Raw genomic sequence first — 23,257 nt, forward strand, 5'->3', positions numbered from 1 at the left:
TTAATTACAAATATAAATAGGTTTGTTTAGCCAGTCATTTTGTAATCTTTGCATTATTGGCTTTCCAATCACAGCCTGAACGCGGGGCCGAGTGAATGTTTTCAGGCACCTTCTGCAGAGAGATAGAGGTTGAAGCACTGCAGAAGGGCCTGGAAGTTGGTTATCTCCAGGCTCTGACCAAGCATGAAGATGGTTATGGAAAGAATTGTTCTTGTTTGGCACCTCTAAACCAATTTTTAAGAGCTGACAAAGAGCAGGTGTGAGAGGTAGAGGTTATAAGGGTTGGGCTTGTGTACATTTGCTTATCAGTGATCAACAGGAGAGTCACTGGTGCAGACAAACTCTTAACAGAGCAACAGCAGGTCTAGATTGGATATCAGGGAAAATTCCTTCATGGAAAGAGTTGTCAAGCATTGGAGCAGGTTTCCCAGGGCAGTGGTGGAGATCTCATCCCTGAAGGAATTGAAAAGCTGTGTGGATGTGGCACTTGGGGACATGGTTTAGTTGTGGCCTTGGCAGAGCTGCAAGAACAGCAGGACTTGATCTTGGAAGTCTTTTCCAACCTAAATAATTCCATTATCATCCCTCTGGCACACACCACAGGACACCATTGTATCTTACATCACATATATATATATATTTTATACACTGAATATATATTTAATGTGTATTATATTTTAGTGCAGCAAAATTATCTTTTCACACCTTGTTGCTGAATTTCTTTAGGGATTTAGGAGCATGTTTTGCTGGAGCAGCACTGAGTGAACACACTGTACCCACAGCCATGTTCAGGGTGCCAGGCCGGTGTCACGGCAGGGGGAACACAGGGGCAGCTGCCTCGAGGATTTATTTGTGAGGACAGCAGCTCATTGCAGCCTTGACAAGTCCTGCTGGCTGCAGATTGATTGTGTCCCGGGGAGCTGGTGGGAGATCTCGGGGCAGAAGTTGCTGAGTTCATGAAGTGTTCAAAACAGGACGTTGAATCACATCCTGGCCGGCGGCGGCATCCTGCCTTTAGCGTGCTCCGTACAATGGGGAGGCACCGGCCCAGCCCCCGGCCCTCGGGAGCTCTCAGCCTGGAGGTGTGGCCCTGGAACCTCAGCAAGGTCTAGTTAGACCTTTACGTTTTGTGGTGGGCTGTGTGTGGATGTTCCAAGGCCACAGAGCTGAGGGAACGTTCACTTACTTGACACTCGTTTAAGATCTGGCCTTTCCAGGAAACTGTTGCTGACTCGAAGTTGAGCAATATGAGGAGTTTACTTGGATGTAGGTAAAGCAACAGCAGGAGAGCTGCCAATTTGAAGAGGTGATGATCAGACTCTTTTGGAATTGCATCTGAATTTTTTGGTTTTTTTTTTCTTCCGTGAAACCTCAGCAGTTTGGCAGAACCCAAACCATGAGGCCCTATTATCAGAGGTGCTGGCTGTGCACTGAGCACTTGTTCCTGTAAAAGGCCAGTGTGGTCACTGTTTATTTAGGTGTTAGAGCTGGGTCAGAACAATATTTTGGTTTCAAATGCCTCTTGATTTTAAATATCTTAATCTTTGATAATTGTCTGCCAAGATCTGTGAGTCAGGGATTTCTCATACAAACCAGAGCTGTGCTCTGCCTGGAAAGTGCTCCTAAGATGTTTTTGGAATGGAGAATGGACAGAACACCTTCCTAGGCCTGGTGTTACTTCTAATGAAGAGTGTTGAGATTATTTCCTGAGGGCACTGAGGTTTTTTTGCAGACATTTACACATCCCTTTGCAGCATTTAAATCCTTGATGCAGAATCACTTCACCACTGCACAAAAATAAGCCAAAATAAGCCCAGATTCAGACAGATTAGGGTACACACCACATCCATCAGTTGTTTAGGTTTATCTGGGATCAGGACTCTCTTCTGCAGGGTTTGTCTTCCCTCTCTGAAAATTGTGGTTTCTTGAAGAAATCCTTGCTGCAAGAACTGCTGGTGAAGGAAACCTTCATATCAGGGACCAAGTCAGCTAGAAATACAGGGAGTGGGACAAAATGTCCCATTCAGATTCCCCAGAAAGCTGCCAGGTTCCTTGTTTGTTCTGTCTGCCATCCAAATGGTCACATCCAACCGTGTCCAACACTCACATCCCAGTGGAGACGGCTGCCCATGGCTTGGCATCTCCCTCCCAGCCCTGCAAACCATCCTGAGCTCCAGCTGTCTGCTTCCCTCTGCAACACCATCTCCTGATCTTGGGAATGCTGGCTGTGCACCCTCAGGGCATTGGGAAGGCAGGCTGCAGTCTAGTTCAACACTCGAGGTGTCAGGGCTGAGCCAGAACTTTTCTCACTCTGCTCTTACCCCGCGTGATCCGCCTGGATTTATTTTATTTTGTTTTTCCACGTTACCAATGTGTGAAGTACTGCCTGGTCTCCACTGCCTTTTTTGGAGCCGTTCTGAAACCCAGCAGCTCAGCTGGTTTTTGGGTTGCTGTGCCACCAAGATTCCCAGCCGCGCTTCCGATGCCATTGTCTGTGTCCTGGCTGACCTTCGCTCACACCGCTTGGAAGCTGCTCCCTTAATCCTTCAAGCTGTTATTCACCTTCCTTTTCTTTTCCTCTGGCGCCATTGGAGAGTTGCCCCTTGTTTCCCTGGGAGACACTGCTGAGTGGGTGAAGTGGGGTGGCTTAATAACATAGTTGTAAGGATTAAAACAATGGGCTGACAGGAGGAATGCAGGAGGATGGGCCCGTGTGCTGACAGCTGGGCTGGGGAGGAGGACAGGAGCAGGATCAGCTCCTGCGGGCCGAGGCTCTGCCTTTGGTGTGCCCTCCATGGTGAGCATTATCCCACCTCTCCTTCGGCTTGGACACTGCTCTGGGACAGCTCCAGGGCTTGTGGCCTGGCTCTCCCCTTACCTGTGGTAAGGGGAATGGCAGGAACACAGCAACATCTAGAACAGTGACTTGCAGGAAAGCACAGGCAGCCAGTGTTTTGGGAATAGCCAGCTTTCCTCAGAGCACCAGGGAAATCCATGTTGTTGCTGATGCTGGGATCTGTGTGTGTGCCTCCGCTCTTCCCCTGTGCCAGCTTGTTTTCCCAAGCCTTGTCCTCCAAGCCCATGAGTCCAGGTGAGTGTGAGCTGCTGTGTGGAGCAGCTCTGCTCAGCCCCCACAGCAGGGTGGGTGGCCCTGGGGTTGGCACAGCCAGCTGGGGACAATTCAGGGCATTGCACCAGGGACACCAGTGCTGGGGGCTCTGTAGGGTTAATTCTCCTTTTCCTAGCAGCTCATGCAGGCTGAGGTTTGGAGAGGATCCGGCCTGGCCTCCTGAGACAACGACTGTCACCAAAATGACATCGTGTTTCAGTGGGAATCTCAGAAATGCTCCATGCAATTCAGAGTTCCAAGCCCGTGGCGTAGCTGGGTGATGCCGGGATCAACCTTGTGCCTTTTTGAACTCTGCAATTAATGGGATGAGCAGAAAGGATTTCTTTTTCCTTTTGAAACAATCTCTTCTTTTATTTGGCTTTTCACCATCCAAGTACTCGGGATTCCTAGAATTTTCTGATTCCTGGCTGTTTGGGAGCAGTTCTGTCAATTTACTTTGCGCAAGTCTCTGCTGGAATGGGGAATGATCCTGCTGGTTTGTTTGTTTCCCTCTTCCTGCCCTTTCCTTTGGAGGGTTTATCCCAGCTGCTCCTGGGTTGTGTGCAGGCACAGCCTGGCTCCTGGGGCTGCTCCCAGGGTGGGAGCTGAGCTGGTTCTGCTCTGTGCAGATCCGTGCTGATCCCTGCCCCAGCCCGGTGCATCCCAGGAGTGGCTGGAGAGACATCATCAGCAGTCTATTTCTGTTGGGAAATTGGCTTTTGTGGGCTTCATGATTGATTTCATTTTTCTCTTTTTGCCTTTTGTGCCAGAGGAGCATTTGTGTTGAATGGCCTGCAGTGTCTGCAGCCCTCTCAGCATTCCTGCTGGGATGTGGCCCACGATCCCCACGCCTCCGAGCCCAACAATGCACACTCACACTCCCCTTGGTCCCTGCTTTGCTGAGAACAGCAAATCCTGTTGAGTTTTTTTTGTCTCCCCAATATCTCACTCACTTCAAAATAGATGGGAGAGATGTTTGCTCCTGCAGGGAGGTTTTACAAACCTCTCCCACAGCTGGAGCTGCTGCCTGGCCCCTTCCTGGCACAGTGTCCTGGCTGTGTCCAAGGAAGGGGAGATACTCTCCTTGTGAACCTGCAGCCCACATTTTCTTTTCTTCTGGGGGTGACTTGTCTTCAGCTCAGGAGATCTTGGAATGATTCCACTTTGGGTGTGGAAATCCTGAGTATAGAAAGAACTTTCTTGCCTTGCCTTTCTGGTAGTAAAACATCTCAATCCAAGTGGTTCTGAGCAGATCTCTCTGACCTTGCCTGGTGTTTTGGGCTCCTACAGTCCTGACCAAAGGTCAGTTTGTGGGCATATCCCAAATACTACACAAGTGCAATAGCACTTTGTTCTAAACCATCATTGCATGTGTTGTAACTGGGCTTTTCCAGGTGCTGCTCCATGGGGAGCACACAGCTCTGATGGCAGCCCTGCCCCATGTGGGGCTGAGCTGGGATGGCTGTGGTGAGATTCCCACCTGTATTTGTCCAGGTGATTCCCTTTAATCTTTGTGTGGCACAGAGCAAAGGCCACTTGGACACACTTCATTAAGAGCAGGAGAAGGGATTTGCTGCTGCTGCTGGAGTCCCTGGGGCTGTGCAGTGCCATGGGAAGGAGCAGCTTTGAAGTCTCTTTTTCCCTGGTGCTGTTTTGTGTTGCTCAGGCCCCTTCCAAGGCCCCTCTCGTGGTCAGGAAGTGTTATCAGATGTGCCTCTATCAGGCCAAAGCAAGCAGTGCCTCCGCCTTAACCTTCAGCTTTTTGGGGAGCAGGAGCCACACAGCTGCTCTCAACTCTTCCTGTTTCTCTCCTTCTATCTTCCTTTCTGTTTGATGAGCTTCTTCCCAGCTTGGGTTGTGTTGCTGTTGGTGTGGCTGTGGGACACTGGGAGTCCCCTCTGCTCACTGCAGCAGTGTCCTGCCTAAAATCCACCCTCTGGAATACTGAGGGTCTAACTGGGCTGTGGGAGCATCCAGCAGGGCTGACTCAGCCCCTCTCTAGGGCTGTTTTGTGTTCTTTCTCAGTTGCCTTGAGCAGCAAAGTGGGGAAGAAAAGGGGGAAAAAATCAGTTCTCTTCCTCCTTATCAACAGGGCTATAGAAAAGGGAAATGTGTTCATTCTGTGGCACTCAGGAGCCCTGTTTTTCCCTCTCCTTATCAGCCTGGAAATGTTTTGAGTAGACGATGCCATCAAACCCAAGGAACTTGGAGGCATTACCAGGTTTGCCTTTGTAAAATCATGACCAACTTTGAGAGAAGGGAACACTCCTTTTCTTCTGGGAGTTTGGGGTTTTTTTTTCTTCTTTAAACACACCCGTGGTTGCAGGAGGCAGCAGGAGGCTGCTCACTCACCTCAGGCTTGCCTGGGTCTTCCCGGGAAGAGTGGTTTTCTCTCTCCTGGCTCTGTCTGTGGATTTTTATTTTGAGATGAGTTCCTTTACTGTAAGATGTGTTAATGAAGTGTTTTCTTGTGTCCTGCAAGATGATTATGGCTTATGTGAGATTCCCCATTAAAACATGAAACTCAAGCACCCGAGGCATGCAAGGATTCCTCCTGGGACACCCCACAGCTGGAGCCACCATGGCAAACAAATTGCCTGGGGAAAACTGTCGTGGGACTGGCATCTGGCTGTCCAGGAGCACGAGCAGCTCTGTCTCCTTTCCCAAAATCCAGTGGTTTTGAGGGATTACTTACTGGCATTCCCAGCCCCGGGGGTGGCAGTTTGCACCACAGAGGAGGCTCTGCCCTATTGTGTTCTTCAGCGACTCGAAATGGGGTTGATGTGTGTTGCAGCCACGGTGCTCTGGAGCTTTCCCAAAGGGGAAGAAATATTTCCTTTTCAAGTTGAGCAGCACGGAGCCAAAGGATGGAGCAACAGGCTCTGGAGCCGGCTCTCAGCAGGGCTGTGGCCATGAGCACCCTCTCCTTGCCAGCCTCTGGGGGCAGGAGGGACTGTCACTGTGTGTGGCTGACACTCCTGGCATTTCCCAGGTGCTGGAAGTGTTGGTTTTTCCATCTCTTGGGGTGATCATTTCCTGTGTTTGGTAAGCTGAGGTCAGGGAGTGGGAGGAGAACTGGCCTGCAGCTGTATTGGAGCATCAGGGTCCTGGGGCTGTGACAAAACCCGTGGGCTCTGTGTTTATTTGAGAGCCTGAAGAGACTCCTTGTAGAGAAGTTGTGCTGGTCAGGATTCCTGGAAGGGCATGCAGGGATTGGGTGGTTTCTGTGGTGTGTGCCAGTCCAACTGGGTGAAAACTGGCTGACAACTGCACAGAGAGCTCCTTCTCCCCATGGTCAAGCTGGTGGGACCAGCGTGGCCTTATGGTGTGTGCCTGCAGAAAGAATTGGGGTTTGTAAGGAACAAACCTTCAGGGAATTCAGTGCCAGCCAACCCCTAACACACCTGAGAGACTCCTTGTCCAGCAGGAGCTCAGGAATTTAGGAATGGCTCTGCAAATCCAACGGGGGAGCTGTACAGCGAGGGAAAGACCATTTTAATTTCATCTACCTATATCCAAGCATTGCTTCAGCTGTAAAGGAATGAACAGGCATCAGTCCGTGGGATGCTTTTCCTCTAGTCTCATCCCTCCCAGGGAATATGGGCTTCCCGCAGCCAGGGGCTGTGTGGGTGCCGATAGGAGCCTCCAGAGCACGAGGGGGGAAGCAAACAAACAAACAAGTCTGGAGGAGGGAAACGATCAGCCGAGCCTCAGCTGGTTGTTTCCCCTCTTGAATGGCCCTCTTTCATCAGGATGTGGTGGGACAAGTGCTTTTTCAAGCCAGGATATCAGTGGAAGACACAGTGTTCCCTAAAAGCCATCCAGTTCCCGGGGAGCATCAGCAGCCGCGATTCCTCTGCTCCGCACAGAAAATACGCTTGACCTTTTCTTTGCCTTCTGGTGTTTTTTATGGGTTTAGAAGCAAAAAGGATGTGAGTTTTCCAGCTGGTTATGAATCTTTTCGAATTCCCTGACTTCTGTCTGACGCTGGGGCCACCACGATGCTGCCGCTGTGCAAAGAAAAGCAGCTTGAATTAGTATGTATGAGCCACGGGGTTGTGCTTGGGGCATCTGTCACCCTGCCGAGGGGCAGAGGTTGGGGACGTTCTTTGATGCCAGGATTTGGGTGTTCATTAGGAGAGATTTAAAAAAGAAAAAGTTCCGAGTTTTAGTTGTTTACAGGACTTGCAGGATTTAAAAGGAGTTGTGCCTTGCCTTTGTCACTCAGCTGTGTCCAGAGCAGTTGTGTGAAGTGGCAGAGCTGCAGAGAGTTCCCAGAGCGGAGATAAGCGCTGAGGTTGGGTAATGTTGTTGTTACAACGTGGTGTAAACTATGAGCAGAGAGGCGTTTGGGTGTGTTCCGTGTCCTGAACCACGCTGGGCACATGGAAACTGGAGCTGGTGTGGGGATGGGGAATGCTGGAGGTGCAGGAGGGTTTGTGCAGGGTAGGAACAGGCATTTCAGTGGAAATGGAAACCTTGCTCTCAGCAGGCTCCTGGCTTTGCTTTCCGGTTCATTTCCATGCACGTGGATACACGGGAACAAAAATTTTGCTATGTGAGTTGTACTTTTCCTGGACCACTTGCTGCTCCAGCAGCGCAGCTTTCCCTTTTGCCTCCAACTGGGAATATTCTGCTTTATTGTCACAGATTGCCTGACTGCAGGAGAGGAGAACATCTGTCAGGATGTATCATCAGAGCAGATCCTGATAACTTTGGGAAGGAGCTCTAGTTTTTCCTGCTGTAGAAATCCTAGTCAGTACTCTGAGATTAAAGATCCTTTGGGGTGAAAAACTGAAGTTAAATATCCTATTTTTTTTGCTTTCCAAAGACATTTTCCCACAAATTCTCGGGATGGGAATGCTGTGAATTATCTCCTTGTACATGATCTAAGCAATTCCCTGCCTCTTGTGAGTGCTGAATATCCCATACATTGTGTGGGGGTCGCTGCCTTTGTGTCACTTCTGGCCTTTTTTAACGCTTTCCTGTGAGGTCTGGGGTGAGAAGGAAACACAAGGCTCTTCCTGGCTGGCTCCTGGAAGGAGCCACATTCCCGTTTGCAGCCGTGGGTGCCGTTATCCCGAGCCAGGCTGAGCTCGGATCCTGCTCACACACAGCCAGTGAGGTGAGAGGGGGAGTGCTGGAATCCTGTGGGAATGCAAGTGGAGAATTGTTGGAATTAGAGTGTGTTTCTCCTGTTTTATTGATCTTGTGGAGCCTGGAATTCAGGCAAAAAAATTTAGTTGACTTTTTAAAAGCAAGTGAAATCTTGAATTTAAACCTGATCCAGATTTTTCTGGGGAATTTTTGAAATTCAGTTGAAAGAGGAGGAAGCTTTGCCTGGGAACTTGGGCTGTATTCTTTAGAGATCAGAAAATCTGAAATGACATGAATTTCATGTCTTTCCTCACAAAAATGCTGAGGTGGAGAAGAGCATTGGGAGCATTAACACTCACTCCTGCCCCAAGGCAAAGACCATGGATAAAATATGGAACAGATGAGTTCTGGGAGTAGTAACTCCAGTGGGATCACTTGCTGGAGCATAAGTAACTCCTGTGTAGCTCAGTCTCATAATGGAGCATTTCTGTTTAGTAGATGCAGACAGTAATTAATGGTGATCTATGGCTGCGAGCGTGGGGCGGCGGAAAATTGGGCTTTGGAACAGCAAATGGCTCTTGTGCTGTTTGGGGAGTGGAGGAAACACATCCCAAGCAATTCCTGTGCAGCTGAAAGGTACCTCAGGAGACAGGGATTTCCAGCCACGTGGGAAATGCAGCTTCACTGCTTCTGGCCAGAGCTGCTTCTCAACAATTTCCGAGATTGTCGTGTGTGGCCGGGAGTGGGGAAATCCGGCCGTGCCTGTGCTGTTCTGCCTTCTCCTCTCTTCTGTTCCAGCCTTGGGTGTCATTTCCCTCTGGGAATGTCACTGTTTGCCCAGACTCTGTATCCCTTGATGCTGATCCAGCCACAGCAGAGTCAAACCTCTGCTCTTGTGCTGGTTGTTTTTTTCCTGAGGGTTCAGAGCTGTGTCTTTTCCCTTGGGATATGCAGGTTCCATCTCCCTTTCTCTTTAAATCTACCCAGTTGCAGGTTCTTGTTTTTGCATTCCAAAGAAATGTCAAGAGCTGCAATCAGCAGGAAGCGATGGGCTTGGAACCTGCTCTCCAATCATTGCAGGTCTCAGCCTGTAAAAAGTCCAACCCTTTGCTTCTTTTAAGTTGCAGATTCCATAATCAAGTGATAAAGTCATTTCTAGCCCATGACAGCTCATGCAAGTATCTCCTGTAGGGGCCAAGTAATAAAACAGTGATGGAAAATGACAGATGAATAATCCATGAATAATCTCAGAGTCATGCTGTGCAAGTGGCTGTGGCAAAATCCTACTACTTTAGTGAGGAAAAGATTCCTTTCCCAGATGTGCACATTTTGCTGTCTTTCCTTGCAGCTGACTCCTGTGTGGTTTTATTTTCCAGCCTCAGCGAGAGCTTTTTCATGGTGAAAGGTGCAGCCCTTTTCTTACAACAAGGAAACAGCTCCCAGGGCCAGCGAAGCCTCCAGCATCCCCACAAACATGCAGGTAATGGATTCAATCCCCTCTGGAGATCCTTTTTCCCTCCCATCCAAAGGGACAGGCTGATGGCACAGGTGGGTGACTCCCCGGGTTGTGCTGGTGAGCCTTGTACAACCTGCTGAACAAACCTAGGTTTCAGCCCACATTCCAATTACTGAGGGTTTTTTTGGGGATCATTGAATTTTGCTTTAAATTTTACCATTCTCTTGGAACTGTGACTGGAGTAGAAACTTACTCTCTGTGAAAATCATGGCATTTTGCATGGCTCTCTTTAGGCAGGGAAACCTGTGCAGCCAGAAGGGCTGTGTGGAATATCTCTCCCTGTTTTCCCCAGCCACAGAGGAGGAAATGTCACTTGTGCTTCAGTGAGTTAATCTTTGCCTCCCTTTGGCCTGTGGAGAGGAAAAGTGGCAGGGCTGAGTCACAGAGCTCAGCACCCCTTGGACAACTGGGGATGTCCTGGACTTTTCTCCAGGGGCTCTCCCAGCCACCAGTAATCTGAAGTTTGGGACTTTTTGCTTTGAAACTTCCTGTTGTTTGGATGTTGCTGGTCAGAGTAAGGGATGTTTTATCAGCATTCGGATGTCTGGAGAGATGTACATTTGTTAGCTCCTCATATCCTGGTTTCAGGAAAACCCCCTTTCCTATCAGCTCACCACAATCTGTTAGAGTTTATCATGATTTAAGAGCACACTGCCCTGCTTGCTCCAGTCCCTTCCAGTTGCCAGCTGGTGGGAAGAAATGGCAGGGAGTGGTGTGGTGAGTGTACATACAGATTTGGATGCAGATAAGGGCACCCAGGGAAGTTGATTCTGCTTTCACGGTGTTTATGCCCTCTGCCTTTGGCAGTTTGGGAATAGGTGGGTACTGGGTGAGAGGAACTAGGATTTTGGGGCATTTTGAGAGCAGGAGCCTGTGGGAAAGGCAGAGTGTGGTACTGTGTGGTGCTGCTTAGCAAACACTCCAGCACAAAGGGGGTGTTTGAATGCCAAGCTTGGCTTTGGGTTTCTTTAACTGTCAGCAATTCCATATACCCAGCAAACAGCCTACGGAAGGAATTTTATCTCACATGGAAAGTTATGAGTGCATTTCTGAGTTATTAGATGGGAACTTGGTTTGTTTTCCTGTGGATTGCTTGTTCCTTTCATCTGCTTTCCCCAAACAGAAATACACCCACAGGCCTGGAGCTGAAGGGACTTTAGTGCATGAGCAGAACTTGGAGACAGAAGGGCTCCATCACCCAAACCATTCCTGCAGCCCTTCCCTCTGGAGGTCACTCATGCTCATCACACCCTCTGGAGGGCTGGGGGGGCTGATCCCACCATGCTGGGAGTGATTCACAGCTCAAAGTTGTTCTTTCTTCCTTTGTTCTGTTTTTTAATCAGAGTTTTTCCTCCTCTTCCTCACTTGTTCTCATGGCCAAAAACCTTTCTGTCCTCTCTACAGTGCTGTGACAGGGAGAGAATCCTCACTTGTGCCAGTCACAGGTGGTTTCAGTTGATTTGGTGGCTTCCAAATACTGTAAGGTTGGGTTCTCACCCATCCAGGGAATGCCTGTCCAAGAATCTCATTGCTCTTAGTGCTCTCTGGGACAGCAAAGTCAATTCACCTCCCTTAATTAGTATTTTTTGACTTAGAAACATCCAATTTCTTTAAAGGTCAAGACTTTGTTGATTTCTAGTGCAGCAAGAGCCTCTTTCTGATGATTGCTCTGCTTTCTGTGCAGGTGACTTGCCCCAGCACCTCCAGGTGATGATCAACCTCCTGCGCTGTGAGGACAGGATCAAACTGGTAAGGACAGGTGCATTTTCCTGCTCTCATTTCTGTTGAATTTCAGACCTGGAGGAGCAGGAAAAGCATTGGCAAATCCTGGATTTCAGAGCTGCCTTAACTCTGTGCTGGTTTCCAGCCCTACCCCATTTTCCTCACTACTCCTTTTGCCTTGGTCCTGGTGTCCAGGTGTGAGTTGGGTCAGGGAACTGCTCTGTCTGAAATGTGTTGTTTTGTTAGATTTCATTTTCCATCCAGCTGACAAACACTAATACAGGAGGAGAGAAAGGACCTTACTGATTCTCTTGGACACTTTTAAGTCAGCCTTGAAATTGCATCAGCTGGGCTGGGCTATCTTTTGAAGAAATCTGCAGATAAAAATCTGCTGTAAAAGTCACTTCTCTGCAGAGAAGTCGATGCCAGTTGTGCCTCCTGCAGGACTGAGCTATTTCAGTGAAGGTTTGGGAGTGGGAGAATCCTCTGAGCCTGCCTGTTTTCAGTTCAGTGCATAACCAATATTTTTACACTTCCTGCTTGAAACTTCAGAACAAACCTTTGGGTTACATTTTGTAGCATTTCCCCAAATCGGAGCGGGTAATCTCAGCTAATCTCCCCCTCACCGAAACAGCAACAAGCCTTGCTGTACCTTCTGTAGTGCACTAAATAAAGCTTTGGGGCATCAGCAGAGCTTTGAAAGGGCTTGTGCAGCAGTGGCAGCACTAACGAGGCAGAGGTGGTTTGCAGGCCGTGCGTTTGGAGAGCGTGTGGACCGACCGCGTGCGCTACATGGTGGTGGTGTACAGCAACGGGCGGCAGGACACCGAGGAGAACATCCTGCTGGGAGTGGACTTCTCCAGCAAGGAGAGGTAGGTCTGAGCTGGCAATCAGGCAGGATGGGCTCTCTGCCAGCACCAAACTGTCCCCGAGCAGTTTGGGCTACCTGCATCTGCAGATTCCAGCAAAAGGAAGGACACGGGGCTGAGTTTTCTGACATTTTTTTTCAAGAAAGTTTTCAGTCTCTGTGGAATCAAAGGCCGTGGCATCCACCTCACCAGTGGGAGTTTGCTGCCTGCTCCCTGTAAAATGTTCTTGCAGGCACAGTTACAAAACTGGAACTCATTCTCTCCCCCAGACTCCAGTGTGTTGATGGAATGATGCAATGGAGCTGCTATTGGGGAGTAGCATTGTTGCCAAATAATGTCAAAAAACAATACTGCAGAAGTAGCTCCAAAACCAACAAACAACTGTGTCAGCAACGAACTGTTCCTTTTGTCTGACTGATAAGAGCACACAGTATTTGGAAAAGCAAGTGAAATATTTTGTTATCGCAGCCCCTCTCAGATTATTCCAGTTCTGGTGAGTAAACTAAGGCAGACAAGCTCTTGGCTCAGGGAGAAGGGGCTGGTTTGGCAGAGCTGGAGTCAGAGGCTGGAGCTGCCAGGCTCTTGTGTGTGTTCTCCCAGGATTTAACCAACTGCCCTGTCCTTGTGGTGCAGCTCTGTGAGTTTTGTTTAATTCTGGAAGACCTTAGTGGTGGCTTCCCGTGGAAAGTGAGAAGGAGAAGTTTTTGCACAGCAGAGGATCTGTATGGAAGCTCCCAGCTGTGCCTTCCTCATCAGATTATTGTCATTGGCTTTGATGCTGTCTCTGTTCTGCTCTGAAATTCCCATGTGGCATTCCCTTGGTGTGCCACAGCAGGGGAAATTTGCCATGTCACCTCCACTCTGAAACAACCTTGCATTAATTTGCTTCTGGTGATTATTGATGTGAGGCAAGGGGAAGGATGGATTTCTGTTGCTGTCTGCATCCCAATTTCCTTTAAAACCTGAATATCTCAGTAGCTTAATTATTTACAACTGGATGTTCCTGGCCTTCATTATAGCAAGGTTTTCTTGCCAGATTGTCTGTCTGAACTGAAAGTGTTCTTTTGGGTCAGATAAACCCCTAAAATCCATTTTCATCTGTTCCACCTGTTAGAGTGATCCCAGGGAGCAATCACCACAAGTTATCACCTTGTCAGACCTTCAGGCTCCAGCTTCCAGTTTTATTTGATGGCCTAAAATATTACGAGGGATTACTAGAGCAAGGCTTGAGGATTTTAAAAATTAAAGAGTATTAATAATTTAAGCTATTGGCATGACCACATCGTGGCCTATATTTAACTTCCTGTCTCACCATCTCTCTTCCAGTAAAAGCTGCACAATAGGAATGGTTCTTCGCCTGTGGAGTGATACTAAAATCCATCTGGATGGGGATGGGTAAGAAACCACATTAAAAGGATAAATGTGAATGTCCTTCCCTACCTGGGGGCTGCTCTAGCAGAGATTCTCCATCACCTTGCAAATGAAGTGCCCGTTTTGGATTCATGGCTGCAGAGTCCTCTTATTCAAACAGTGAGTTCTTGTCTTGCTGCCCTCACACTGCTCCCATGGTTCCAGGGAATGCTCTGAAACCCCACTGAGGACTGGAGCTCTCATTCCTGGCAGCCTCTTGCCATTCTTACTTGGGAGGTTGGAAAATCAGTGAGAGAAATTCTCATCCTGATTCTTTTGGCCTATGAATGCCCCGGTGCAGTAGCTGTTTGTAGAGAGCAGGTTGGGGTGCAGAGAAAAGCAGTTTTTGACTGGATTTTTCCTCTCTCCATCAGTGGCTTCAGCGTGAGCACTGCAGGGAGGATGCACATCTTCAAACCCGTGTCGGTGCAAGCCATGTGGTACGTGAGGGCTGGATTCAGGGAGAGACTCTGCTTTCTGTCAGTAAATTAAAAAAAATCAGCTGCATTTTAGCCTTCTCCACGGTGGGTACTTAGTTCAGAGCAGCTCCGTGTCCTTCAGCATGGGGGAAGTGGCACCAGGGAGATGAATAAATAAGAAAGATGAGCTTGAATTCCTGGAGCTGCAAACCAAGAATTTTCTCTCTCTGCATATTTCTCTGACTGGCTGACAGAGGAGATTCAGGCCCATTGCCAGCCTGTGGCATTCCCTGTGTCCTGCCCCATTCCTGGGGTTCCTGCAGCCCCAGGTGCCCATTCACCTTCCAGCTCCTGCCACCCCTCCCCTGTGCAGGGATTCCAAACCCCTGAAGCAGAGGTGGCTGAGCCAGCAAATTCCTCCCTGAAGAGGCTGCTCCACATGGAACTGCATCTCTTAGGGAAAATATACAGATGTGGTGAAGGATGGTTGTGCTAGGGATGGCTTGGTACAGAAGCAAACAGAACTCCTGTTCCTGTCAGTTTTGAATTTGGCCCCTCCTGTTGCCAGCCTTGGATGTGGTTGATGGGTTCAGTGCAACAACTTCAGAGTAGGGCCTTAAAGAAAGGAAAAAATGAGGAGGGAAGGAAGGAAAAAGTAATGTTAGGATTTGCAAAAACAAATGACCCAATCTGGGCCTTGTCCCTGGAGCCCGTCAGGGGCCAGGAATGCTGGTAAATATGCATCAGGCTCCTTGCTGGAGGTGGTTGGAAAATTGTCCCTGTTCTTTATCTTCTTTTGGCTGTACAAGTTGGTTAATGATTAGATCCCAGAGCAACTTTTGCCTCCTTCTTCCCTATTAATTAGGAGAAGATTCCAGCCCCAGCCGCAGCCCTGCTGTGAGAAGCCCCCAAGGTGCAGTTTGTGCCTCTTTGAGCCCTGACACCATAAATTTCCTGCTTTCAAAGAGCAAACTGCAACAGCTAACATTGAAAATCACTTTTCCTCTGTGAAATTCTCTCAGCTCCTGCTTTGTCTGCTCACAGCTGCCCAAATCTGTTCTCCAACCCTGCAGGTCTGCTTTACAGATCCTCCACAAAGCCTGTGAAGTTGCCAGAAGATACAACTACTTCCCAGGGGGGGTGGCCCTGGTGTGGGCCACCTACTACGAGAGCTGCATCAGCTCGGACCAGAGCTGCATCAATGAGTGGAACGCGATGCAGGACCTGGAGTCCACCCGCCCCGACTCCCCAGCCCTCTTTGTTGACAAGTCAGTGCAGCATTTTATTGGGAAAAGTTTGTGTGGCTCGTGAAGGGAATCTCCCCTTCTCCCTGTTCTTCCTGGCCTGGTTCACTTCTGGGGTTGCAGAAGAGAATTTGTGTGGAATAGTCAGACCTGAAACTTTGGCTTGTGATGTGGTGTATGAGCACCAACAAGCTGCTTTTTTGGTTTTTTCCCATTATTCTGATAAAAATTCCCTTTAACACCAGCCTTTCCCCTCACTCCTCAGTGCTGTGCACGTGCTGCCAGCCTGGAATCATCCTCTCCTGTTCCTGTTCCTTCCCAGGCCGACGGAAAGGGAACGAACCGAGCGGCTCATTAAAGCCAAGCTCCGGAGCATCATGACCAGCAAAGACCTGGAAAATGTGACTTCCAAGGAGGTAAATATAAAAAATTCTCACCTTTATCCTTCCTGCCAGACTCTCTCTCTAGAGAGTGGTGAGCAGGCACCATATGCCTGGGTGTCCCTGGCTTTGGAATGTGTATTTCAACCGTTCTGTAAAGGCTCTGCTCTGGCTTTGCTGCACCTCCCTCCTGAGAAATCAGGATAATCCCACCATCAGAACTGTCTTTCAGGGCCTCAATAACAACTGTGTGACTTTCAAGTTAAATGTTAAGGTTTTATTTCCTTTTTTCCCCTGGGCAAATGTCAGAGGACCTTGCAGACAGTATTTTGCTCCTGAGTTTATGGATGGAAAATCACGAATCAAGGCTAGAGCTCATTTGGATCCTTCCCCCAGGCTGGTGTAATCCATCCACCCACAGTGGAGACGTGATCAGAGTGGGAATGGTTCTTTTTGGGGTGGGTTTTTGGTTTTTAAGGGAGGTTATTAACATGCAAGTGGTAGGAGGAAGCTGAGAATGTGTCTGTCTGTGGATGTGTTCCTCACTCCTGCTGCAGACAAGTTCTTGTTTTTTATCTCTCAAATTATTATTTTTAAGGAACAGGTACCCCAAAATACTTTTTTTTCCCCTCAGATGTTATCTGAAGCTTTATTTACAGCTTCTTAGTTTGGGGATTTAGGATACCAGGATACCAGGGCAAGGAACAGTGGTTTTAAACTGCCAGAGGGCAGGGATAGATGGGATATTGGGAAGGAATCCTTCCTAGTGAGGAGCTGGGATGGATTTCGCAGAGAAGCTGGAATCCTTGGAAGTATCCAAGGCCAGGTTGGACAGGGCTTGGAGCAACCTTGGGATAGTGGAAGGTGTGGAACAAGATGAGCTTTAAGGTCCCTTCCCACACAAACCATTCTGGGATAATTGGGGAGATGCCACATACAGAAATTCCTGGTCTCCAGAAGGACTCTCCTGAGTCCCTGTTGCTGTTTTTAATGAAGAAGTGAAAAAGTGTTCTGCCTGGAAGTGCCCACAAATGTTCCTGTTGGACACCAGGATTCCAGTGCCATCCTTTGCATTTGCTCTGCAGATCCGAAACGAGCTGGAGAAACACATGAACTGCAACTTGAAGGAATTCAAGGAATTTATAGACAATGAAATGCTGCTGATCCTGGGTCAGATGGACAAACCATCGCTGATTTTTGATCATTTGTACCTGGTGAGTGTCAGGAGCTCCGGGAGAGCTCTGCTGTGCTGTGTCCAATCCTTTGCCACTAGATGGTACTCCAGGCAAAACCAGGCTCTGCCTCTGGAACAAAGACTTCCCAGAGATGAACAGTTCGTGTCCGTTGGGTCTTGCTGTTGTTGTTGTGAAGAGAGTCAGAGGAAGTGCTCGTGTTTCAGGGCAAAACCTGCATTTTAACAGTTTAAAGCTTTCTCCTGTGAAGATTTGGGGGGAATCCAAGGTGTAACCACCCCCAGAGCTTTTAGGATTTGCCTCACTTCTCACATGTGGCATGTCTGGGGTCACAGGTGTATTCATTTTGTTTCCCTGAACTATTTCTCCCTGTGTTTAAAAATCCAGAGTGGCCAAGGGCAGTGATTTGGGATGAGCTCAGTCACACCCTGGCCTAGAACTAACTCTGTGGGTGAGTTGTGCCCTGGTCCCTCCTTCAGCAGGTGCCTGCCTGCCCAGGACACGACATCAATGCCCCATTCCTGTCTCAGAGGCTGTTCCTCAGAGGCCTGACATTCCAGTCAGCTCAGGAGGATGGCTGGGGGACTGCAGAACCTTGGGGAAAAGGGCTCTTTTGGGGCCCCTTGGAAACCTGTGTTTGTGGCTGTTGCAGGGCTCTGAGTGGAACGCTTCCAACCTGGAGGAGCTGCAGGGCTCGGGGTGAGTACTTCTCCTTCCAGGCTCCAAACCCTCCCCTGTGTGCCTGCAATTCCCCCAGGACTCTGGGGAGGACATTTGTGGGCTCTGGGGATGATTTTGGGCCCATTCTCAGCCGTAGGGTAACTTCTCACCAGCAGCTCTGTGGAGAAATCTCTATTTTCACAAAGTGAAAATAACAAAAACCTGTCATTCATGAGGTCCATCAGGATCTCCATCCCCCAGTCTTCCCAGTGCTGTGCCAGGTGTGAATTCCTGCAGGCTGTAGAGAAGCAAAGGTTGCAGCACTAAGGAAAAATCTCCATTCATATGGAGCAGAGTTGCCTGTGGATGAGTAAACTCCTCCTCACCCGACTGGACAGGCAGCTCCAGGTGTCTCTCCCATGCCCATGGTGCTGCTTGGCTCCATTCCCTGCCACATTTTTTTGGATCAGGGAGAATTCTGCCTATAAATATTTGTTGCTCACTCAAGGCCTGCACCAATCTTGGTGTGAGGAACTGAAATTCTTCACAATTTCAGCACAGCTGAAAACGTTTCATTTGGAGTCCTTGGGAGCAGATGTCTGCACATCTTGGGACAAGGAAATCAAGGAGAGTGTTAATGATTTTGTCTTGCATTGGGATGTGCAATGTCCAAAGGCAAAGCTGGACAAATTCTGAGACAAATATCCTGTGTCCTTGATTTTTCTCAGTGATAGGAGGTGATAAATCAATCTGGATATTCATTCTCGGGTACATTGTTGTCCCTGCTGTGATATTTGGCAGGAATCAAGAGTTAACATGTGACTCTCATGGTTTTGGTCAGAAAGAGGGGGAAGGGATGGAATTGCAGCTAAAACCTGCAGCTGGTGATGGTGATTCCTGAGTTATGTTCCCAGATGATTCACTTCTTTCTGCATCCCCAGAGCTATGTGGCACAGCAAGGAGTTCCTCAGAGACAATAAATGGGATAAAACAAACTTCTCCCTCCTGTGCTCAGGCTGTTTGGACACTTGGGATGTGCTGGCAGTGAGAGGTGCCAGAACAGCCTCCTGCGTGCCCCGTGTCACCGGCTGTACCAGGGGGTTTAGGATTAGGGCTGTAGGTAAAGCCTTACAGCTCCTGTTGGGTTGGATTCCATGGATTCTCAGTGTCCCTCAGTGCCTTTTGATGGCCATGGCAGCTCAGGGTGTCTCTCCTGGTGCCCACAGCATTGACTACATCCTGAACGTCACCCGGGAGATTGACAACTTCTTCCCGGGGCTGTTCGCCTATCACAACATCCGGGTGTACGACGAGGAGACCACGGACCTGCTGGCACACTGGAACGAGGCTTATCACTTCATCAACAAGGCCAAGTGAGTGCTGGGACACCTGGCCCTGGGGGAGGGCACAGCCCAGCTCTCTCTGACTCTCATCCTGGGCCCTCATGAAGCCACACAAACCTTGGCATCATCATTCCGTGTTCTTGGAGCTCCCTCGTGCCCTGTCCCTTCCTGGACTGGCATTAACCTGTTCCTAGCCCAGCAGTTTTATTACTACTTTGTTTTGCTTCCAAAAGGAAATGAGGATATTTCCTCTTCTGGAGAAGTTCTGGAGCTGCTCCAGCTGTGTCTGTGTTGGACCTGCTCCAGCTGTCTCTGCAGACAGAGCCTGTCAAATCCTGCCTGGCCTCTACACTCAGCCTTTTCCCATTCATCCCAGTATGCAAAGATGGAGGCAGGAGGCTTCATGGTGGTCTCTGAAATGAATGAGGCTGCTCATCTCTAACTCCCAGCTTTTCTGGAGAGGGATTCTTCTTCCGGCCCTCATAATCCCAAGCATTCCACCCCTCCTGAGCCATGATGCGGGGTGGGCAGAGCAGGGAGCCACCGTCCCTCCTCCGGTGAAGCCGTAACAGATCCATAAACGGTGACATGGGATTTGTCCTCCTGCAGGAAGAACCACTCCAAGTGCCTGGTGCACTGCAAGATGGGCGTGAGCCGCTCGGCGTCCACCGTCATCGCCTATGCCATGAAGGAATTCGGCTGGTCCCTGGAAAAGGCCTACAACTACGTGAAGCAGAAGCGCAGCATCACACGGCCCAACGCCGGCTTCATGCGGCAGCTGCTGGAGTACGAGGGCATTTTGGATGCCAGGTAAGGCTCGGGATGAGTGGGAAGGGAAGGAACTGATTGTGGATAATATCACAAAGGATTGCTGAATCTCCATGGGGCTCTGTCAGTGTCATGACCATAGATGTGTGAGGGGTGTAGCCTGAGGGGTCCCTTTAGAAAGGCACAGGCAGAATCCTGGGTCACTTGTGCTTTTCCTGAACCTTCCCTGTGCCAAGCACCCTGCATGGAAATTAGCTGGGAGAGCTGCTCTGGTGTAATTCAGTGAAGGTTTCTCCGTGCTTGGGAACCACGTTTGGATTTCTCAGCAGCCAGTGCTGCTCAGCACAGCATTGTTCTTGTTTTATGAGGCAGAACTGAGCTCGGGCCATTCCGGAGGCAAAGCGTTCATGGTTCTGTGCCAACCCCAGCACTCCAAGGGCTGTAGGATTTATCTTCTAAGGATAGAGGAGAGAATTCTGTCCCCTGGTTCAGCAGGAGCTGTGCCACGGGACATGTAGAGGGGTCAGCTTGGGGTGTTGTGCTCTGAGGGGACTTCTGTGCCCTGAGAGATCTCTTAAGGTCTGATCCCACCATGGCTGCACTCAGGGTACTGCTCTGAAATGGGCAGGTGAGAGGACAAAGTCCCAATGCTGAAGGTAGATTGTCCAAGTGGGATCTCAGGTCTGGGCCCAGCCCTTGGATTCTGGGCTGTGGAGACAGAAGGAAGCTCCTGGCACTGGGCATCCTGCAGGGCAGTCACTCATGTCCTTCTCTCCCCAGCAAGCAGCGCCACAATAAACTGTGGAAGCAGCAGGCAGAGAGCAACCTGCCGCAGAACACCGACGGCACCACGGGGTCGGGAGACTTCCTTCTGGAGAGCTTGGACATCGACCTGGAGAACCGCCTGGCTGACCTGGACATGCCTTCCCAGTCAGCCTACCTGGACAACCGCGCCGGCTCCGACGGCTCCGTGGGCTTCCATTACTGCTTCCGCCGCCTCTCGGACACGCTGCTGGAGAACAAGATTCCCGGCGACAGGGAGGGCTTCTTCCACATGGAGCAGCTGGAGCGGGATGCCCTGGTGGGACAGCCTGCATCTGCACCATCCCAGGGGAGGCTGCTGGAGGTGGGAAAAAGCCCGGAGAGAGCGGAGCCACTGGCAGAGCTGGGCGGCCTCTGTGAGAAAGAGGCAAAGAAGAAACTGGACTTCAGCCCCAGGAAGGGAAGGATGGTCCTTGGGGAGCCAGGGGAGGACGGTGTCAGGGAGGAACATCCCATGGAAAAGTGGAAGAGGCGTTTGTCCATGCACAAGGAGGAGAGCAGGCTCAATAGGGAGAACTTGAATAACAACAACAGCAAAAGGAGTTGCCCAGAGGATTTTGAGGTGCGTATGGAGGTGAGATGGAGGGGATTGGCATGGCTGACTCTGCTGCAAGTGAAACTGCTCTTCTCATCCTCATAGCCCAGTTTCATTTGACTTGGATAAGGCCTTTCATTCCATGATGAGCTTCTCCCCTTTCGAGGCGCTTCTGACCAGGGCTTTGCTTGCCCAAGCTGTGGATGTAGATGCCAGAGAGTGCCCAGTGAGTGCCCTGTAAAGTGCTGTGGGCAGCTCGCTTGCATGACCCTCGCTTGGCACGGTAGGTATTCCTTGGAGACACTGTCTGCTGGGAAAGCACGTGGCTTTAGCTCCTGCTGCAGGTCCTGAGGTGGAAATGGGCTTCGTTCCAGATCTCTTTGGCTGTCCCACACCTTCTGGGCTGTGCTGGTGTCTGTTCCGTGCTCGTTGATCTGTCCCTGTTTTCTCTCCTGCAGCACGACGCCGTGTTTGGGATCCTCAGCAAGGTGAAGCCCTCCTACCAGTCCTGTGCTGACTGCATGTATTCCTCAGCGGGATTGGCCCCCGACTCCTTCGGGGAGCAGTGCGAGAGGCTCGGCGCCGGCACCACACGGCGCAGCAGCACCATCTGCACCCAGCCTCCCCTCCTGTCCCACCTGCACTCCCACCTGATGGAACACCTGCCCAGCAGGGCACCCCCCGAGGAGCCAGGCAGAACTAAACATAACGAGGCTCCACTCCCTCTGGCGCCAGGAGCCGGGACTGTGGAGGTTGGCACGTGCAGGTCACTGGATCAGCACTGCGGCCTTTTGGAGAGAGGGAAAGATGCGCCAAAAACCCCCGAGAAAACTCTGCTGCCCAGGAGAAACTCCCACTGTGACAGGAGCATTCTCCACACAGAGGTGGTGAGGGAAGAGTCTCTGGCCAGAAAGGACCCCAGACCTACCAAGGACCTGAAGTACCTGTTATTCAGCAAAGACTTGGAAAAGCCGAGTGCCAACAGTTACTTGATGCAGCACCAGGAGTCTCTGCTCCAGCTGCAGAAAGCAGGATTGGTCAGGAAGCACACCAAAGAGCTGGAGCGCCTCAAGAGCCTGCCCTCAGAAGCCTCGGCGCTGCTCCGGGACAGCCCCTTGGGCAGGGTCGACTCCAGCATCGTGGAGGAAAGTGAGGACTTGATGTCCCATCCCGGCCTTGTGCCTCTCCTGGCACCGGCCCCGCTGGTGCCCGGAGACGCCGAGAACGACGTGGAGAAGCTGGGGGTGAAGCGACTCCTGGAGGGGATCTCCCAGAAAACCTCCACTCCGGCCGGGTGCCGCCTGGAGCACACGAGCAGCTTCACCAAGGACTTCCTGAAGACCATCTGCTACACGCCCTCCTCCTCCCGCAGCTCCAACCTGACGCGGAGCTCCAGCAGCGACAGCATCCACAGCGTGCGGGGCAAGCCCGGGCTGGTGAAGCAGCGCACGCAGGAGATCGAGACCAGGCTGCGCCTGGCCGGCCTCACCGTGTCCTCGCCCCTGAAAAGGTCCAATTCCCTCGCCAAGCTGGGCTGTCTTAACCTGTCCTCCGAGGACTTGTCGAGTGACGTCGACGTGTCCACCATCACGGACTCCAAGGAGGCCGTGTCCAGCGAGTGCTCCGTGCTCTGTGAGCCCCAGCTGAGGAGCACGGACGGCCCCTCCAAACCAGGAGTGAAACCTCTGCCTGGGAACTTGAAGAGCACGCTTTGGATGGGCAAAAGTTGATGCCTTGCAGAGGGAGGAGGGGACTGGATTTGGGGGGGTTGCAGCATTTATTCATTGCACCAGTGCTGTTTTATCATCTGACTTGCAGCAGCTCATCTGGTGCCACCTCCTTGTCCCCTCCTTGTGCTTCAGGAGAGGAGGAAAGAACCACAATGGGTGAAGGGAACAAGGGAAATAAAATGTGTTGCATGGTTTAGAGGAGGACTTGGTGTGTGACTTGCCTGTTGTCCTGCAGGATGCTCTTCCTAGTACTGTTTGCCAAGTGTAATAACGTGGATTTGTGTGTGGTTATGGATAGATATTTGTATCTCTATCTATCTATATCTAAAATGCTGAAATACTCTGTTTCAAAGACTCAAAATAATTATTCATGACTTTTTTTTACAGAACAAACACAAGTCGCGATTTAAACAGAGCACTTGTGGAAAATCCTTAAAATG

General features: G+C 50.2%; 1 protein-coding gene across 3 annotated transcripts in view; it reads left to right on the forward strand.

The window, feature by feature from the left end:
* The window catches only part of SSH1 (slingshot protein phosphatase 1), a 30,613-nt gene extending 7,595 nt beyond the window's left edge, over positions 1-23,018 (forward strand). Inside the window, exons 1-14 of one of the 3 annotated variants that reach the window (XM_066331571.1) lie at positions 6,645-7,146; positions 9,583-9,686; positions 11,407-11,471; positions 12,195-12,316; positions 13,640-13,708; positions 14,098-14,163; positions 15,216-15,410; positions 15,709-15,802; positions 16,852-16,980; positions 17,612-17,658; positions 18,846-18,992; positions 19,572-19,772; positions 20,511-21,114; positions 21,546-23,018. In XM_066331571.1, the coding sequence (XP_066187668.1) occupies positions 7,061-7,146; positions 9,583-9,686; positions 11,407-11,471; positions 12,195-12,316; positions 13,640-13,708; positions 14,098-14,163; positions 15,216-15,410; positions 15,709-15,802; positions 16,852-16,980; positions 17,612-17,658; positions 18,846-18,992; positions 19,572-19,772; positions 20,511-21,114; positions 21,546-22,817 (3,201 nt within the window). In that variant the 5' untranslated portion in view covers positions 6,645-7,060 and the 3' untranslated portion in view covers positions 22,818-23,018. Of the gene's footprint in view, positions 1-6,644; positions 7,147-9,582; positions 9,687-11,406; positions 11,472-12,194; positions 12,317-13,639; positions 13,709-14,097; positions 14,164-15,215; positions 15,411-15,708; positions 15,803-16,851; positions 16,981-17,611; positions 17,659-18,845; positions 18,993-19,571; positions 19,773-20,510; positions 21,115-21,545 lie in introns of those variants that run through there. The other 2 variants (XM_066331572.1, XM_066331570.1) reach the window with 2 other exon arrangements.
* Positions 23,019-23,257: the final 239 nt, after the last annotated feature.

The sequence above is a fragment of the Sylvia atricapilla genome, chromosome 17, assembly GCF_009819655.1.
Source record: "Sylvia atricapilla isolate bSylAtr1 chromosome 17, bSylAtr1.pri, whole genome shotgun sequence".
NCBI classification, from domain to species: Eukaryota; Metazoa; Chordata; class Aves; order Passeriformes; family Sylviidae; genus Sylvia; species Sylvia atricapilla.